Source organism: Trichoplusia ni, chromosome 11, assembly GCF_003590095.1.
Source record: "Trichoplusia ni isolate ovarian cell line Hi5 chromosome 11, tn1, whole genome shotgun sequence".
Taxonomy (NCBI): Eukaryota; Metazoa; Arthropoda; class Insecta; order Lepidoptera; family Noctuidae; genus Trichoplusia; species Trichoplusia ni.
Window position 1 is genome coordinate 7,644,291 of NC_039488.1, and position 20,123 is coordinate 7,664,413.

A 20,123-nucleotide genomic window follows, 5' to 3' on the forward strand; every position below is an offset into this window, starting at 1 on the left:
TACCCCAACCTTTTTAAAACTCCCTGGAAACTGGCCTCCGCTTATTAAAGTACTAAATAAATGGCCGTATTAATCCATTTCTTTAAACTTTCGGATTCGTTTTCCAAAAAACTTTGCTCAGATTTTTTCGCTCTAACTTCTATGTTGCGGTCGTCTTTCAGTCTCAGCGCTGAATACCGTGCCCTTGACCTCTTATTTGACCGAAAATTAAAACTGAAGCTTATGCTGACCCACTGCTGAACGGCCTTGAAATTCTTTCTTAATTTTCCATTTAACGCCAACTCTTCACCACTTACTGAATGCCAGTAAATCATACCACTTCCTACTATCTTTGCACCGGCAGTTTGCTAGAGAGTTCTGCCATTACTTTTATTCAAAGAGAAATTAATATTTGAAATGGGTCGTTATAACTGCAAGAGAAATGAAGACGCTGATGGGGACCCAAGATGAAGATATTAAATGATTTATTGTGTATTTATTTATATCCTTAAATAGAGGGTGTGTGTGTTTCTTGTGAGATGACGGCTGATAGGAAGGTATGGAAGAAGATGACATGTTGCGCCGACCCCAAATAAAATAATTGGGATAAGGGCAGGGGAATGATGATTATTTATATCCTTAAACTTCCCTTAGTATTTTTAACCGACTCCAAGAAAACTGTTTTTTTACTTTTTATACCCAGTGAATATATTTATTTCCGCAATTTACTGAAGTCGCGGATAGCTGAGTGGTTGATTTCCCCTAAGCGTGACGTGTTAGTTGCATGCCCGCATAGCACAAGCGTTTGCGTGATCCACGAATGCTTGTTCTGAGTCTGGGTGTGTGTGAGTGCATGTGACTCGAATGTTTGTGAAACCCCCGCGACACAAGGATTTAACTCCAAAGGGTTTAAAATAATATATATTAGCAGTTCAGCCATTTTAGTATGAATTTCGGTTAAAAATGCTAAAAAAAACTATTAAATGCGAGTCAGACTCGTAAAACGTTGTTATGCCCGAAGTTGGACGTGTCTGTCTATCTATCTGTGGCATCGTATCTCCCGAACAGGTAAATTAAGTACTTGTGTTTCTTAGACATGTTTGATAAAAATCGATTGAGCCGTTGCTACACCCAGGGCCGGATTAACCATCTCAGGGCCCCTAGCCACAGTTCCTTTCCGGCCCCCTTTTTCATAGAACAGCAACGCAATTTTGGAATTTTTACAATCCCCGTGTTTTTAATTTTTTAATCAGGAGTGCTGGGCCCCTGGTCATCGTGGGCCCCTAGGCACTGGCCCAAAGTGCCTTATGGATAATACGGCACTGGCTGTACCAATTTTTTAGTGTATTTTAGCAGCAAAACAAAGACGACATCTGATGTTGTCTTTGTTTTGTTGATGAGATTCGGCTTGGTATCAGACGGACAGTCAGGGGAACACTCGTAATAGGGTACTGTTATAACTTATTTTGTTAAGTAGGGTGTCATAAAAATGGTATAGAAATGAAACAATAATAATATAGTTAATATAACTTTATTTACAAAAAGTGTAATAAAATAACATTTTAGGATAACTAAACTTATTTAATATTAGTATTGAAGATTAAAAACCATGTTATTACACAACCTTACTTACTATTTAAAAACAATAAAATCTCTTACGGCATAAAATCTCAAAAAATAAGTTCATCAAGTTATATAAACTTAACTATAAAACTGTTTTTAAAAATATTTGGCAGTGAATTTGCTATTTATAATTATCAAAAATAAATAATATACGGCTTTCTTCGAATGAATGAAATTTTGTGAAAAAAAGATGTCACTGAAGAAAATTCCGGGTGGCCAAAACAAATTCCATATATTGATAGCTTTTAACTTTGGCTTTAAGCTTAGTGCGGTATCCGTTCATTTTAGTCTACCAGTTTTTGGGAGAAGCAGTAATAAACATTATTTTTAATATTCACCAACGTTAACAGTAATTAGTATTGTTTGTGTTGATTTCCAACGTTTTTGTAGCGGGCGGAGCCGTAGGCAACGGCTACTATGATCATAACAACTACTTACTAAATGAAGTGAAAAAACATTAACGAAGTTAACCGCTAAAATAAATTGTAATTTTTCAGCATTCAGTAAAGTAATAATCAATAAAGGAATTTCAGAAACCGAGGCCTACTGTAAACTAATGTTAAAACAAAAACATCTACATCTAAATAACTCCATGGCTCAGTAACTCATGTGTATGCCTTGCGGTTCTCGAACCAGATGACGAAGGTTCGGATCTGTGTCGGACGCAATGTTACTACGAAGTCCACATCTTCAACTGTCTCAGAGTTGCCAGTCTCCCCGATCGGCGGTTCATCGTCCTTCGGTAAAGTTCTGGAAATACAAATAAAATTTGGGGAAAAAATCATAAATACCCACTTTTTTAAATATCAAATTTGGCAAATTTTATAGTTGTTAATTGCATTGTCATCAAATATATTCAAAATAAAAACTAATGATTCTAAATTTGCCGACGTGTAATACCTCTTTCGCCTGCTGTTCTCTCCTCTTCTGTCCACCGACTCCTTCTCCAGTACATCCAGGTCCTCCTCATCAGAGTAGTCCAGCATCTCCATGCCGCTGTTGTCCTTCCGTTTTCTGGATCTTGGTATGTTACTCTTAAGTGGGAGCTCTGTAATACATCATGTGTTACGTTTTGTTACATAAGAATAATATTAATACACTGGGGTTGTTAAAAAAATAATTCTTATTTTCTGGTGGTCTGGGTGTTTGTGGTACCTTCGTTGTATCTGAATTCCATAACACAAGTGCTTTAGCAACTTACTTTGGGTTCAGAACAATGTATGTGATGTTGTCCGCATTTATTTATTTATTCATTTAATGTTTATTGTCTCTTCAAAATAGTGCTACAGCGAATTTTTCTATACTTAAATAGAAAAAGATTTCAAATTAAAAAGTTTCGAAACTTTAAAAAGATTTCGCAAATTAATCTATTTTAAACATGCTATTTTCGTTTGATTGGAACAATATTGCATATTTTTTCAACTTTCACAACGTCATCAACACATCATTAGACAACTGATTAACACTTATATGTATTATTCTAAATACACACATATTAGGGATAAATTACTCCCAGACACAAAACAAATGATTATGCTCATCATAAAAACATTTTTCGTGGATAAATCGTAACATTTATCACAGAACTATGTGGATTGTGTAAAATTTTCAAGCATAAACAGTCCTTATCTCACCTCTCATCTCAGGTTTCAAATGACCGTCATCACCCATCATCTTCTCCCTTCCTCTGCGTCCTTCTTCAAAGAACTGCCTCTCTCCTTTATGCCTTCTACCATCAGTTATAAAGAACGGCATATCAGCTGCCAAGCTCTTTCCTCTCCTCTTATTCTTACTTCTAAAGTACTTTCTGGTCGTCTGTTCAATGTCATAATCATAATCGTTCTTGTCTCTCATTCTGCGTGTCTTCTTCTTCTTTCTAGACTTGTCTTCTTCTAAAGACTTTGTCCTGATTTGGCTTTTAGGCCGATGTTTATAGTACATCTCGTATATTGATTTCGTGATCCCATCGTCGACATCGTCCGATAGTACTTCTGAAAATACTGTTTCTTTGTTAAAATAATAAACATAAAATTGAAATTTACCTCAATTTTTTTACTTTACATTATTTATAAAAGGTATTTTTTTCATGTTATTCATATCCAAATTATTAATTTAAGGTAAAAAAATGTTAATTATTAAAAAAAAACGGAATTGGCGAAATTTCTGCTCTACCGCAGGAATTGTTAGAAGGGAGGAAGTGTTAGACTCTGGCGTACCAAGTAGATTTAAATGACTCCCGCGCTAAGGAATTTTTAATCCTTGTATCGCGGGGGGTTTCACAAACATACAATTCTCAAGCACAAAGACACCCAGACTCAGAACAAGAATTGGTGGATCACACAAACGCTTGTCCTACACGGGGATCGAACCCGCGATACGTCGCGCACAGTGGGTTTGGCGTCATGACCTCAACCACTCGGCTATCCGTGTAATTAATTGGAGCAACAACTGGAGCCTACAGTACAAAGACCTTTCCCATTTCTGGACTGGTAACCAACCTTCAGGCTTACTCCTCTTCAAATTCTTGGACGACCTTCTTCTGGGCGACCTCTTCTTGAGGTTTGAAGAGAAGTCTTCCTCAGAAGACACCATCTCCTCGGTCTCGGCTCCCCAGTCAGGAGCTAGCTTGCTTGGCTTCATGCGACTCAGAAAGCTGAGTTTTGGAGTTTTTTGAGTCACTGTAGTATGAATGATGGAGGTAAAAAAATTTTTAAAAAAAAGTTTTCTGTCTTCAAAATTAAAGTAAAACACATAAAGTAATTTTTGTAACACAAATTAAATCGAACTAGTTATTTATTCCGAGTTGAATAGCAAATGATTTAGCCCTTGACAGAAAACAGAAAACACCCCGTACTCCTACATTTATCTTAGCCAGAGTCACGGGATCTCTCGCTTATGCTCTGCGCGACTTTGGCAAGCAATAGTCCTCCGTAAATATCATCAACAACGACACAGAGTTCTAACTCAAATTCAATTTGCATGGAAATGTTACAAAGAAACTCCAGATTAACACCAAAGAACGTAAGACCTAAAAACTGTAGGTGCAGCTATGAAAACCCTTTAAACAAAACGACAACTCACCCAAAAACCTGAACGGCTCAGCGTACTTCGTCGTATCATTTCCGTCGAACCTCGTGGTCGTTTCCAATGTGGTCTCATTCAAAGGTATCTCCGTCGTCTCATTATACCTAATTTCCTCCATAAAAGTGTCATTGATAATATTCTCCATGACATTCCCTGTGACGTTGACAGCTCGCTTCTTCCTATCATAGTCCGCGTAGACGGGCATTTTGACTTTAGATCGACTTTTGTCAGTGGCGAACTTTGGACGGCGGTAGTACTTCTTTCTGGAGAACTCTTGGTCTTCTTCCGAATAGTGGGCTAGAAGGTATCAAGTGTTAACAGGGATGATGGCTGGGTATAAATATTAAGAATCAAAAAAACTTTACAAAGATGAATTAAATCTTAAAGTCATTTAAGTATCCAAATTGGGGTATCATCGCGACAATGACATCTAGTCTCAAAATAAGCAAAGCTTGAAGCATGAGTATTACACAACTGATTAACATACTAATAAACTTCTAAATACATACACACCCAGACACTGAACAAATGGCCGTACCAACAAACATTTGCCCTGGTTAGGAATCGAACCCACAACTCCATTGCCACTAGACAAACAGCTCAGTCGGTAGTACTTCTTGAATTTCTTGAAAAATAATTCCCACATTAAGGAATTTAATCCTTGTATCGCGGGTGGTTTCACAAACATTTAAGTCACATGCACAAAGGCACCCAGACTCACGACAAGCATTCTTGGATCTCATAAATGCTTGTCTTACGCGGGGATTGAACCTGCGACACGCGCTCAGTGGGATTGGCGTGGTGACCTCAACCACTCGGCTATCCTGACGCGCCCTTCTCAGTTTCCTGAGAATTCTAACTGCAAAGATCAAATGGCTCGACAAACTATGAACACTATGGCACGTTGACGTTCGTACTGAAATTAAGAATTAACGACGACTGCACGGAAATCCGGGTGCTTGAGAAGGTCACCACGCTAAACCCACTGTGCGCGATATGTCGCGGCTTCGATCCCCGCGTAGGACGAGCATTTATTTGATCCACGAATGCTTGTCCTGAATCTGGGTATCTTTGTGTATGTGTCTTGAATGGTTGTGAAACCCCTCGCGACACATCAAACTCCTCAATGCGGACGTTTTAAAGAAAAAAGAACATCGGTTTTCAGATAGTGCAGTATTACTTGAATCCTTAGCATCTGCTGGTTTCGTTGGCTTATCTTCAGTTTCCTCTGCGTCTTCCGGCAGGATACCATCATCAGCACCGCTGTACACGTATCTGAGGGTATAAGAGACATTTATTAGTACCAGTTCTGGTGGCATACCAGCTTCTAGAGGAAGATTCTTGAAGGAGGCATGGGACGTGGCGGGTGGCCCCTGACCTTTTAGCCAAATTATATTTATCATCGTCCTAGCCTTTTCTCAACTATGTTGGGGCCACCTTCCAGTCTGACCGGACTCAGCTAAGTAACAGTGTTTTACAAGGAAAGACTGCCTGTCTGACCTCCTCATCCAGTTACCTGGGCACAACACGATACTCCTTAGACTGGTTGTCTGACTTTTCTAGCTTATGCTAGAAAAGTAGTCCACTCCGTAGTAGTCAGTAGTCTAAGGAGTCCAGTCATAAGACTAACGAATGTTAAAGCTGTGTTATTAACAGCCAATTTCACTGGCTCCTGATACACGGAAGAACTCGTTATGACGACTAATTAGACGGTCACCCATCAACGGACCGACCATATGAATCGCTTAACCTAAGGTCGATCCACTTTTACAGTGTAGCTTAGGAACGAGTGCCTCAGCCGTTGTAAAATCTTTCTTTCGTTACTGGCGACCGGTTGCCGCGTTCAAGCGATTTTAAACCCATTTACGTATTTAGCTAAGGTTTACTTTTGGGTGAAGGATTTCGATGATATACGTTCTTTGGTAACTAGACCTGATTTTGATGAAGGGGTTTCGTGTTGCCCAGGTAACTGGGTTGAGGAGGTCAGATAGGCAGTCGCTCCTTGAAAAACACTGGTACTTAGCTGAATCCGGTTAGACTGGAAGACGACCCCAACATAGTTGGGAAAGGGCTAGGATAATGATGATAATACCTGGTACTCCAGTCCATCTGCCTGGCGTCATCCAGCCACTGGTTGGCTGCTAGCGTGGTTTCCCGAACCATCTTGATATTCATCTGAAGGAAGATCTTTTTCAGCTCTACTGTTATGTGTGTGGGTTTGGTGTTGTAGTCATCAGGGGTCTCGCTTTTGTCTGTTTTGAATCGTTCTGAAATTTACATGAAAGGTTAATAATCAATAAACTATTATTTTTCAGCTTCAACTTCTCGACTGAGCTAAGAATGCTTCATCCAAATTCTTCACTAAATCTTTATTCCATGATAACTTGTCTAATAGTTTATTTGAAACTATTCTAAACTCGACAGCATATTATATTGTACAGGCACATTATAAGTTATTTTTATAACGTATTAGAAATGCTTGGAAAATGCCTTATTTTAAATAAATCATTTGATTTTGAGGAGTGGATTTTCAAATGTGTCTTGAATTTATTTAAACTTCTATTTATAACTTACCTCTGACTGGGTTTTCCAGGGTATTCTCTAGCCTGAGGAGTACTGTCCCCGCCTTCCACGGCTCCAAGGTCAGCACGTGGATGTGGCGTGGCAGACCGTGCAACTTCAATACCGAATACTGAAAAATTGATTTGTTAGTCATCACCATCATCACTGCTGGACATGTGCTCTTTCAAAGGTGGGTGAAGATTTGATGCATTGATTTTAAGCCGATAGTAGTTGAGTGTGTTTCTTTTTAGCTGACTAGCCATAAGTGTGTTGGTTAATGTTCATATCTAGGTAGTAAACTAGAGTTACAGTTGCTTTTCTTGATGAGGAGTTTAGCGGAGGGGAATATACAGAGTATTTTTTAAACGACTTCCGCACTAAGGAATTGAATCCTTGTGTCAAGTTAGTTTCACAAACCTTCAAGTCACATGCACAAAGCCACCCAGACTCAGGATAAGCTTTCGTAGATTACACAAATGCTTGTTCTACGCGGGGCTCTTTTAGCATTGGCGTGATGACCTCTTCCACTCGGCTATCCGTGCAGCGTACCTTGGACTTATAATAAGGTCATATGCAACTCACTCTCTTATTCCTAACATTCTGCCACTTTCTCCTGTTCAGCTTCTCCCCAGAGGTCAAGAACAACCAGGGTTCGTACTGCCAGCGTCGCGAGAAAAGAGACATTCTCTCGGAAAACGTTTGATCGTCCACTGTAACAGAATAACGATGTTTTTTAAATGAATACAAAAAATGTATTGACGGGAAAGGAAAGTGTGATGGGTAACTATCATTTTTTACTAACTCTGTATGGAAAAAATACGGTTTATTTCCATGAAAAAAAATAAAAGTAATTCTAAATATTACATAAGTAGCAAAAATCTATAACATCTAGGTTGTCATAGAATCCCAGACCCTGAAATCCACTGTACCCTGAAAATGTGAGTTGCAAATCCAACCGGAAGGGCAAAAAAACAAGAAAGTGAGTGTATTAATACGTGGGAAAATACTTGCCTTCTTGTCTATAATTCCCGAACAAAATCCGATGTTTCCCTTTTATCACCAGTCCAACACCATATGCCTCCTCGTTGAGAGTCTCTTCAAGACCGAAGCCATCGTCCGTTAAAAGTCTTCTGTGAACCTGAAATTTTACGATGCAGTTTGCGATTGCTAGATCTTTTAAGCCTTCGTCTTGTTTTTGGTTAGGAAGTCATCAAATGACTCCTTCCGCTTTTTTTTTTATAAAAACGACCCCCACACCAAGGAATTTAATCCTGGTGTCGCGGGGGGTTTCACAAACATACAAATCACATGCACAATGACACCCAGACTCAGAACAAGCATTCGTGGATCACGCGAATACTTGTCCTACGCGGGGATAGAACCCGCGATACGACGCGCGCTTAGGGTTTGGCTTGGTGACCTCAACCGCTCAGCTATTCGTGCAGTAAAAAAGCTTTGGATCGAGTGGAAGAGAGTGTCAGACTTCTACTGACTAAACCCACCCATGTTCCTTTCTTTGCCCTTCGTGTACTGGGGCCACGGTAACCTTTTCAGACAATCCTGCTGCCCCGGCATTCGAAAAACTACATGTGATTAAATAACTTGCTACGGTAGACGTTTTTTTAGTGCAGTCCATAATATTAGCTTATGACATCTTACCATAAGTTCAATTTCTCCATCGTTGTATGACGTGCCTCCTTGAGTCCTGTCCGTGAGGACACACATCTCGACGCTGGAGTTGAGTGAATGTATGCATATCCGAGAGGCCACGGGGTAGTAGCAAGCTGCTATCGGCTTCTTCTGCTGTTGACCTGGAAGAGAAGGTTTAATGGTTTAAATATTAACCTTGAAATGTCCCACCGTTAGGACTATATCCCTATACATTTCCACTTGTCTGAATTCTTATTTATAAGGCTAAGCTAAGCTAATTCCTAAACAGAAATATCTATTGTATTATATTATTTTGGTTTCAACTGGAGTGGAATAAGAAATCTTGATAGGATTTGGGCACAGCTTTTTGCCAAGCTGTGGCATACCATAAGTTAGCAATAATAAAAAAAGAATGATTACGCACTGTTAGGGGTGATTTAAGCTTGCTTGGGATAGGGAATCGTAGAAATATTTGGAGCAGGAAATTAACCCAATGCTGGGTTAATTCCATACGACTCCTTAGTAACAAACATAATAAAATTAGATACTGTTTGATTTTGACCTAGTAATTGAACTATACTTTACCATAAATACCATATACTTTACTATAAATGTACTTACTAGCAGACTCATTCCAGCAGGTCCTCCTCATCATCTGCCTGGAGTTGGAGTCGGTGAAGAACTCGCCGTTACTGGTTACGTTTGTGTTGAAGATGCTGACCACCTCCTTGCCAAGGTCAGTTCTGGAGACAGAATGATCACCAGTACTCATACATAGGAAAAAGATAGAAGTAAGAACCATTCTTTACCAAGACTGGTCTGTTGGTCTAGTGGTTAATGGTCTTGACTGCTATAATCGGTCGTGGGTTCTATACCCATCCGGGAAAAATGTTTGTGTGATGAGCACGATCATTTTTTCTTTGTAAGGGTCTATATCATGTTTGTATTTATAAGTATAAAAGGTTTTTCATAAGTTTTCTAGTACTCATAATACAAGCTTTGCTTAGTTTGAGACTAGATGGCGTTGTGTGCAAGTTGTGGTATATTAGATTATTCACTACACCTAGACACAGAACAAATGAACATGTTCATCACACAAACTCTTGTACTGGGTGAGAATCAATCTCACGACCTCTGGTATACCAGTCTTTACCATTAGACCAATAAGCCAATCTAAATTGAACTCTCACCCGATAGGAACAGGGCCGATAATCCATTCCAGCTCTACATATTCCTCACCACGGTACAGCCTTATGATCTGAGTGATCCAGTCTGTGAACCTTTGACGGATCTCCTTGACAAGAGACCCTCGGATGGTGTTGTAGGTGACCTTATCTGTTACCTGAGAAGATATTTAAGATCATCATCATCCTAGCTTTTTCTCAACTATGTTGGGGTCGGCTTCCAGTCTAACCGGTTTCAGCTAAATAACACTGTTCTACAAATAGCGACTGCCTATATTATGACCACCTCAACCCAATTACCTGGGCAACATGATACCCCTTGGTTAGACTGGTTGTCAGACTCTAGCTTCTGACTACCTGTAACGACTGTTGAAGATGTATGAATAAGAGCCGGCACCCACAATTTAACGTGCCTTCCGAACCACGGAGGAACTCATTTTGATAAAGATGTGCACCCATCTACGGACCAACCGCGTCAAGCGTAGCTTAACCTATGATCGATCCACTTATGCAGTTATCTATTATAGCTTAGAGACGAGCTCATGGATATCATGTTTTATAGTTACCGGCACGGTTCTTGAGCGCTCGGTGGGAGAGTAAGATCACTTTGCGCATCGTACACTCATGACAAAATAAAACGCCAATCTTGAGCCGTCTTGAGGTGCATGCAACTGCAGCACAGAACGAATTTCACCTCATCCCTCATGTCTGCTATGACGCGATGCGCTGCGGGACACTCACTGCACCGGAATCCACCCCGCGCCTCACTTCATACCACAAAAGGGACACAAACAATCACTTCTGCGCAGATGAAGGTCAGCGCTCAAGATCCGTGCCGGTAACTATACTAAGTATAGTATCCTTACCGGTGTAGGTCTTTGACGATCAGGTCTGAAGCTGTAAGCTCCTGATTGCAGCGTCTGCTGACCTTGGGCGTAATAGAAGAAGTTCTGTGTCACATCCACCCTCACTCCATCCACGTGCTGGATGGACTCCAGAAGACCTGACGCCTTATCCACTGTGACTTTGATGTACTGAAAAATTAATATTGTAAAAAAAAACTAAATCCAACGTTTCTTAATATCACTCCACTAAAATTTTACCAAAATCGGACCAGCCGTTTTTATAATTGTAAATTGCAGTCATCGGGTTTGAAGCTACCCTGAACATTTCAGCCTGCTAGCTTATCGGGAAGTGCCTCAAAATTGAGTTACAAAAAATCCAACCGGAACAACAAACAAATAAACCAGAAAGTGAGTTTATAAAAACGTGGGAAAATAGGAGGATTGATGGCTAAACACTGACTTGTGGTGTAGACTATCCATTTTTAACTCAGGATAAACCAAAAATCTGGCAAACAACGTTCTTTACTTCTACTTTCGTAGTTGTTGTTGCATTGTTTTGTAATTTAATTGAATATGTAACGTAATTTAAAACTTATTATGTTTTTTTAATATTGCTTGTGTGGGTGAGTTTACGTAACTAAAAGGCTAGCTTATTTGGTAAATAGTTGTTTAACTTATTTTGAAAATAACGAGGCTACAACGCATCATATAAAAGCGAGGCTAATAGCATCACTTGTCGGTAAAACGTACTGATAAGTGGCGTCACACAAGATTTTATCTTCTGTACATATACTTAAAAATCATTTTTCGTTTACGCGATAAGATAAAATAAACGTTTCCGATTCTTCAGGCAGTCTTACTTCTTAATATTATTTACTATCAAATACTCATTTTGACAGGCTTACCTCATTTGAGATGAATGGTATAATCTCCTGTTCAGCTTGCTCTACTTTCCCTGGACTGGATTTTGAGAATTTCTTCGCAAATTCATTCTCCTCCTTGAAACGAATAAAGTCACATTAAAAATATACTTAGGACAATTTAATTATTAAAAAACCAGCATAAACAACAGGAAATGCGACAAAATGGGCTTTGATTTGGGTTTCGCGACTACATGTTTGTATTTGAGACAAATATAGCCCATATATGTATACATACCCCATCCATCGCCAATTTCTGGGAGTCATATGAAACCGATTTTCGTGAAACAAAAATTGTTTCATCCGTTCGAAAGCTACGTTGCCCTGTCATTGGATTGTTATTATGCTGTCAAGTGGACTGGAACCAAGGCAAATTGGCCATAATAGTGAGACTTCTGTCTTAGTTATAAATTTACCTATTTTATTATTAATTAATTAAAATTAATGAACGACGAGGCCAGATTTCTTTTGAAGAGCTCTTTAATTCGGTTAGCGGAGTGGTTGAGGTCACCACGCCAAACCCATGGTTCGTGACGTGTCGCGACTTCGATCAAACCACACAAGCATTTGTGTGATCACATGTCCCGAGTCTGGGTGTCCTTATGCATGTGACTTGAATGTTTGTGAAACCCCCGCGACACAACATTACACAACAATTTCACCCAAACCCTGTACCTAACCTCATACGGCTTCCATATCCTCAACTCTTCATGCAGGTGACCCCTAGATCCTTACCAGTTGGTCTCTGACGGGTGCGATGTAATATGCTGTGAATCCTAAAGGTGGAATGTTCTCCGCTTCGAAGCACAGCTCCTGAATGGCTGTGGAGGATCTCCCGGGCAAGTTGATGATGGCTGCTGGTAGCGGCACCAGCTGGTATTCCACCTCCTCATCTAAGGAGATTAAGAGGCAGGATTGGTGTTGCATTGCCATAAACATTATGTTACTAAGATAGGCAATAAAAAATAAATAAATGCGGACAACATCACATACATTGTTCTGAACCCAAAGTAAGTTTCTAAAGCACTTGTGTTATGGATTTTTTACCAATTTGGTAAAAATTCACATTCTGCATTGTCTCGGGTCTGGGTGTTTGTGGAACCTTCGTTGTATCTGAATTCCATAACAGAAGTGCTTTAGCAACTTTAATTTTGATCTTAAAATTTATATTACGGGCAAACTACGTAATAGTCGATGATGAAGATGCGGAAAAAAACGATTATTTTTTTCTGACCGTTTAAGCCTTCCCTGGACATTCACGAATATTTCAAGACCAATTTAAGCTAAATCAGTTCCGTTCTCGAGTTTTAGCGAGACTAACGAACAGCAATTCATTTTTATATGTAAAAAAGAAGAAGAAGATGATAACCTTTTTTTACCTTAAATGGGAGTACACTACATGGTTAAGTTTTTATAAGCAGTCTTACATAACTTCAAACTCATACCATTAAAGTCCCTGATGGAGTAATGCAGAGCTATGGCCGGTAAACGCACGTGATGATAGGTCTTTACGCTGAGAGGGTTGTAGACCAGCAGCAGCATGGACTCCTGGTTCTCGGTGAACTGGAGAAAAAAATAGATTCAAATGAGGAATCGTATGGATCTGCTACAGTAAAAAGAAAGAAGTAGATGATCAACAACAGAAGTTCAAAATTGAATAGATGGCTGAGTGGTTGAAGCTACCTTAAAAATGCCACTGTGCGCGTCGTGTTTCGGGTTCGATCCCCGGGTAGACAAGCATTTTTGTGATCTTACTTGTTTTGTGTCGGGGTGTCTTTGTGTACGTGATTTGTAGAGGTATGTGGTGAAAACCCCGTGATAAAACGATTATAAATTAATAAAGGCGAAATATTCCTTAGAGCGGAAGAAGACTAAAGTCGAAGATCAAAAGCCATTTATTCAAATTAGGCTGCTAAGTTTTTTGAAGCTCTGAAGGCTGATGACAGTTAAAAAGAATACCGTCTTACCCTGCACTGGCTCATGTTCAGCTGATGACAGATTACAAATTGCTGGTTGTTCTTAGTTCTTCGACTTCCACCCCACGTTGGAGTCAGGTAACTGGAGAAAGAGAAGATACATTTTTAACACGAAGATGCGATTAAACGAGAAATATTTGAACTTCAAATGTCTTACTACTAGTTCTCACTTGGTGTTTCCCAAGAAAATAAAAAAATGATCAATCAAATTAATCCGTCGAAAATGATCAAACGGAAGGATACAATTTTGATAAAAACTATCCTGAGGTTATAAACTATCTGTGTACCAAGTTTCGTCTAAATCCGTTCAGAGGTTTTTGCGTGAAAGAGGAACAAACATCCATACATAAAAACTTTCGCGTTTATAATATAAGTAGGATAAATCGTTCTTTTCCAAAAAATATCTAAAGAAGAGGTCAAAAACACTGTTTTTTGTTGGTTTGTTACATTACCAGATTGGAGATTGGTTTACAGAATATTGTATATCATTTACCTAAGAATATTTTGTTACCTGAGCAAATTCGACACTTTCTTTGTGCAAGAGTCGATGGCTTCACTCAATATTCTTATGAAATCGTTGGTGACATGCTGTTGGCTAGTCCCTGTGAAATAAAGAAGGATTCTCTGAGGTCTTTGTAAAGGAGAGAATGAAAATTTTACAGTATCTAAGGTTACAATCGGTTCACCTGTTATTGCGTCATGGTGTAGTACCAAGCTGACGGCATGTCTGAGGAGGTGCAGTTCATAGGAGTCTCCCAACCGAGCGATCACAGTCAACTGTTTCACAACCTGAAAAACATAAAAGTTTTTTGGGCAGCCGTGATGAAATTGCGTGTGTCGCGTCGTACCCGATCGTAACATTTTTCAGTTTTCTCCTTCAGAAATATCATCACCATTTTTCTTTCGCATTTTTCCATATTTTCTAACCGGTCAAACCTTCCCTGGACTGCTATGAATATTTCTAAACTACAATAAGCTCGGTTTAACCGTTCTCGAGTTTTAGCGAGACTAACGAACAGCAATTCATTTTTACATATCAGAAAGAAGAAGAAGAAGAAGATTACTTGTTGTCATAGCGGCAACCGTAAGATACAGCCGGGTGACAGTACAGCCTTACAGCGAAGCTCTCCTTGGATAACCCTTATGACATCTTCTACCCGGTGACCAAAGAACTCTGACTCTTCCATCAGTGCAGTTGAACTTTTATTTCGGCTAAGAATACTCACTTGTAAGAACACGTGGGCTCTCCTGGAGAAATATTTCAGACTGGGCCTAGACGTGTAGTATCCTGTCCAATATGTTAAGGCATCACTTCCATACGGTAACTGGTCTCCCTGGAAACGTTAACGTAATTAATTACTTTTAGATATCACGGTAAAGGGAATAATTAAATTAAGGGAACCCTGTTCTAATGTTTTTTCTACGGTACTAGACTACGGTACTAATTAGAGATTGATTAAAGTTCGAAAAAATAATTTTCTTGTCAAAATTTTTTTGGTATTTGCGTCAAGATAGCTAACTCCTCGTAGTTCGATTCTCGATTCCTCGAAGTTGTCTTTCGCAGTAAAATGTTATCAAAAGCGTTTCAGTAGTTTTAGAGGCTACCCAGAACATGCAGACAGAATGTTTTAGGTCTTCAAGTAATAAATACCTTAAGTTCTTCTAAAAGATATATATTTACAAACCCATAATGACATTCTTTATCTTTCAATCGATTTAAAATAATTAATAGTTCCAATAGCAATACCTTTTCAGTGTAAACAGCTTTGTCCCTCCTTCCATATAAATATATGGCTTTTAAATAACAAGATGGCGTCGAATAGAATATATTGATGTCTGACAAGTTGGCAGGATGCGTGGTCACGTGACTGAAAACAGATGATGGGTCATTTAAATGTATAACGAGAAATTTATATTCTAGATTAAGGGCCGATTTTTCAATTTCTGACAAATATCGTTTTGACAGATTTTTATAGAAAATATGTCAAACGGCCACATTTATTAATGTCTAACATTTAACCTAAGAAACCACTTACTTGATCAATTTATCCATGTTCATAAACCAGTTTGCAGCGCTCTGGTAGGTGAAGTCTCCACCCATTGTCACCATAATGTTGTCATGATCATAGTATTTTGCCTGCCTCTCAATTTGAGATATAAAGTCGTTTACCTGGTAAGAAATGGGACAAACTATTTATAATTGTAATTAATATTACAACTTAGCATCGCTTGGGCCTTTCCGCCTTGTACTGGGACCATACCCGCTGCAAAAATGCGGCCTCCGTCCAGGGTCCTATAATCAGATTGCAGAAACCCTGCTGTCCAGGACTTAGAGACCTCAGTCTAGATACCATCAAAATTAGTGGTAGTCTAACCCCGCTTATACATCGTAACTTAATCAAAAGTTGTTTATTCAAATTAAGCTACTGAGTAGCACTTTTTGAAGGTCAAATTACATTGGACGGCACCCAGTTTCGCCCACCCTTCACCGCTTCCTAAGTGCTTTTGCTGTGAGAGAAGAAACGGCGCAACAAACTTTCCAGCAGCATGCTGTAATTCCGTTTACAATATTAAATGATGTAACGGTTTACTCACGCCTATTTATCAGGGTAGTCCAACTAGTTTCGGACCCAACCAGAGTCCTTAATTATGAGCAGACGTGGCGGGATCGCGAGTCGAACCGTTACACCGTTACATCGTTTAATAATGAAACATTCTCACGACAGTCACTATCAAAAAATATATATTATTATACTTAGTTAAATTGAGTAGACACTTACCCTCCTATCAGCATTGTACACTTTATTATCCGGATCGTCAATAATTGGTTCGTCGTTACAGAGGAAATCGAAGCAAAACCCGTCGGGAGCGTTGTATAGGTTGAAAAGAGTGTGGGTCATGATATCGGACATTTTGCCTGGAAACATTCGAAAAAAAAGATGTTTTTCATTTGCTTGAAAAAGAGATAACTCTAGTTGCGATGTAGAATGTTCGAACACATTGAATTTGCGTGCTGTTTGTTTAGATCTCAACGTACAAAGATTCAAGTCACATGCTCAAAGACACCCAGACTCAGGACAAGCTTTCGTTGATCACACAAATGCTCGTCCTACACGGGGATCGATAACGCGGCGCGTCGTGCACAATGGGTTTGGCGTGGTGATCTCAACCACTCTGTTATTAGAGCAGTCAATTTATTGACACCTATACATACAGACCTAGTACATCACTTCCTCTCCACATGAATTCCATTCTGTCCTCTTCTATCATGGATTCCCTCTCTTTATGGTCCACTCGACCTGTGAATACAAGAGCAATTAAAACAAAAATCACTAAAAGAGTTGTTTTTTATTTCGTAATAATAGGACAATAATTTGTTGTAGTATTTTTTTATTTTCAACCGAGGTTTTCAATTCTTTTGTATTTCGGTTTCTTATGAGTGTCCCCTCAAAACTTCGAACTGGATGCACCGATGATGATTCTGTTGAAATAGCTGCCAAAGGACAAGTAGTTCTCGTTAAATAAACACCCTATAAAAATCGTCATTTTTGGAGCAGTAGATGTTTATTTCAATTCAATAGGGATGATGACAATTTTTTTTGCAGTGTCCGTCTTGTAGTTTTTTGAATAATAATGGATACGTATTTTTTAGTTTGTCCCGCAAACATAAATTGACCAAATTACAGTGAATGAAACTTAGGCGTGACGTCACGATTGAGTATAAATTTTACTCTATCGTTACGTCACAACGTCACAACCCCTCTCCTAAACTTTAAAGCAGTTAATCTTTGTCAATTCTAGTTTTTCTGAAAAAGGAAAAAGTACGTGTCTCATACTTTTCAATTATCTAACTGAGGGACTAATGAGATTTTTTCTTTTTATACCCAGTCATCACCCCTATTCAATTCAGTCTTTATTTCACTCATATTACATAATATTCAGCTATTATCCATTGTTTGTACCATCGATTTCCAATAAAATCTGACTTCAAACAGGAAATTCAAAGCATCTTCCTATGTTCTAAGAAAACAAGAACTGGTACTTACCTATAAATAATCCATCAAATCCCATTTGAGCCAGCAAAGATACTTGTTCCCTTGTATGCCCGTAGGTGTCTATCTGCCAGGCAGCTTTAGGTTTCCCACAGGGACCTAGTGTATCGTTCAGTTTTCTGGAAAATAATTAAACATTAACCTCTAAAACTTTTATTTCTTGATCATTTTGAGAAAGTAAATCATCATCATCATCGGCCTAGCCTTTTCCCAACTATCGTGAGGTCGGCTTCCAGTCTAACCGGATGCAGCTAAGTAGGTACCAGTGTTTTACAAGGAGCGACTGCCTATCTGACCTCCTCAACCCAGTTACCTGGCCACTATACCCCTTAGATTGTCAGACTTTCAAGCTTCTCTGAAGTTGCAATCTGATGTAGTCATAGACATTTTGGATTCTTACCTCAATCCCCAAGTGTACTGGTCAATTATATGCAGGTAGTCAGGGGTAGCCTCGTCATTATGGACCCAGCCGCCTCCAGCGAACTCGACGCGGCCCTCCTGCACCAGGGCCCTGAAGGTGGCCCTTGTGGTGGGGCGCTGCTCCTTCCACCAGCGCCAGAAGTATGCCGTCTCCGAGAACGTGAATCTGGAGTGATGCCAGTCACACAGTCAACGACTAATAGCGATGATTGGCTTTATAAGGATGGCCCATACAATCAGAAAGAATGATTTTGTATGCAATCAGGACCCTATATCGCCCACCCTTCACCGCTCCCTAAGTGCTCTAGCTGTGAAGAGGAAACGGCGCCACAAGCCCCATGGTGCATATTATATGATAATATAATAAAAACATACATCATTATATTTATCATAATGCAATAGAAAAAAATTGCACCTCAAACAGCACTCGAAACTACGACTCCTACGCACCAGTCGCTTCACAGATTAAGCTCGCGAGTTCACTGACCGCAAGTTTAAATTTACCTACTGCATCTAATCACGTTTAATACTTAACGTTTGCGACTACTTTATCTACTTAAAAGTTAGTTAAAAGACTGATTAAATGACTCGCCCCCTACCGCGTCAGCTCATGATTAAGGACTCCGGTTGGATCCGAAGCTAGTCTTGCGATCCCGGTAAATACGCGTGAGTAAACCGTTGCATCTTTTAATAATGAATCATTCTCACGATAGTTACTATCAATTAAAAGGATCTTACTTTCTCCTCTTGTCGTGCAGGAGTTCGGAGAGTACAGAGTGGTATATCAGTTGGACATTTGCAGTACTGACTGTTGTTTTAGCTGAAAGGTAAGTAAATAATATTATGTACATAGCAACAATGGAGAAATATTGACAGAGTTTTAAGACAAAAAGTCCATTTTGTTCTAGATTCCAGCCAACCCCCACGTGTATAAAAATACATATCCGATATATTTAACTACTAGCTGTTGCCCCTGACTTCGTCCGCGTGTAGAAGATATAAGATAGGAATTTTTGAACGGCAACCCTCGAAGTTCAAAAAGTTTCATTGTTTTTTCCACATTTTCCATCTTCGCTCCTATTAGTTACAGCGTGATGATATATAGCCTAAAACCTTCCTCGATGATTGGTCTATTCAATGCAAAAATATTTTTTCAATTTCAACCATTAGTTCCTGAAACTAGCGCTTTGAAACAAACTCTTCAGCTTTATATATTAGTATGGATATAGATTTACCTTACGGATGAAGGTATAGGTATATCGTATATGATTTTTTCTTGCCCAATATTGGTATAGATATAAACTGTATTACTCGTAACTTACTGCCATAATAATATTCGTCGAAAGTCTTGACCCATCCGGCGTCCATATGTGAGTGTGGTATCAAATGAACATTCAACGCTCCATCTCTTGTTTGTGGACATTGCTGAAAGAGAAGGAATAATTTTTAAACTTTCTTTTTCCGCACTAAGGAATTTAATCCTTGTTTCAAGGGGGCTTTCACAAACATACAACTCACATGCACAAAGAAACCTTTTAGAACAAGTAATTGTGGATCACACAAACGCTTGTCTGCTTATTGGAGACGAGGAAATTGTGTTGTATTGTTTTGTAGCATTGTAGCATTCAGTTTTTTGAAAAATATGAAGACGCACTCACTTGAAACATCGTTTAAGGGGCTTTTTTGCAGGATATAGACGATTTGGGATTCTGTTCGCGGAAAACTTGACTCTCACAGATAAAATTGTTTTGATGCTTTTTCAAATCTTAATGAAGCATCGAGGTAAGGAATGAAATTAAGAACACATCCAAAACGGAGACTGTCGATA

At 39.2% G+C, this 20,123-nt stretch overlaps 1 protein-coding gene across 1 annotated transcript; it reads right to left on the reverse strand.

The window, feature by feature from the left end:
• Window positions 1-1,721: 1,721 nt before the first annotated feature.
• On the reverse strand, window positions 1,722-19,719 carry LOC113498837 (lysosomal alpha-mannosidase-like). Its single transcript, XM_026878980.1, has 29 exons — window positions 19,618-19,719; window positions 19,034-19,115; window positions 18,276-18,461; window positions 17,870-17,994; window positions 17,042-17,122; window positions 16,604-16,740; window positions 15,860-15,993; window positions 15,571-15,691; window positions 15,050-15,157; window positions 14,510-14,612; window positions 14,335-14,425; window positions 13,815-13,905; window positions 13,293-13,410; window positions 12,583-12,740; window positions 11,833-11,925; window positions 10,949-11,116; window positions 10,089-10,240; window positions 9,520-9,641; window positions 8,908-9,059; window positions 8,260-8,386; window positions 7,831-7,958; window positions 7,261-7,378; window positions 6,779-6,953; window positions 5,867-5,961; window positions 4,684-4,983; window positions 4,101-4,280; window positions 3,237-3,593; window positions 2,503-2,650; window positions 1,722-2,352 (listed from the first exon to the last, which is right to left on the reverse strand). The coding sequence occupies exons 1-29, from the start codon at window positions 19,661-19,663 to the stop codon at window positions 2,208-2,210; spliced, it is 4,041 nt and encodes a 1,346-aa protein (XP_026734781.1). The 5' UTR covers window positions 19,664-19,719; the 3' UTR covers window positions 1,722-2,207.
• Between the last annotated feature and the right edge of the window lie 404 nt (window positions 19,720-20,123).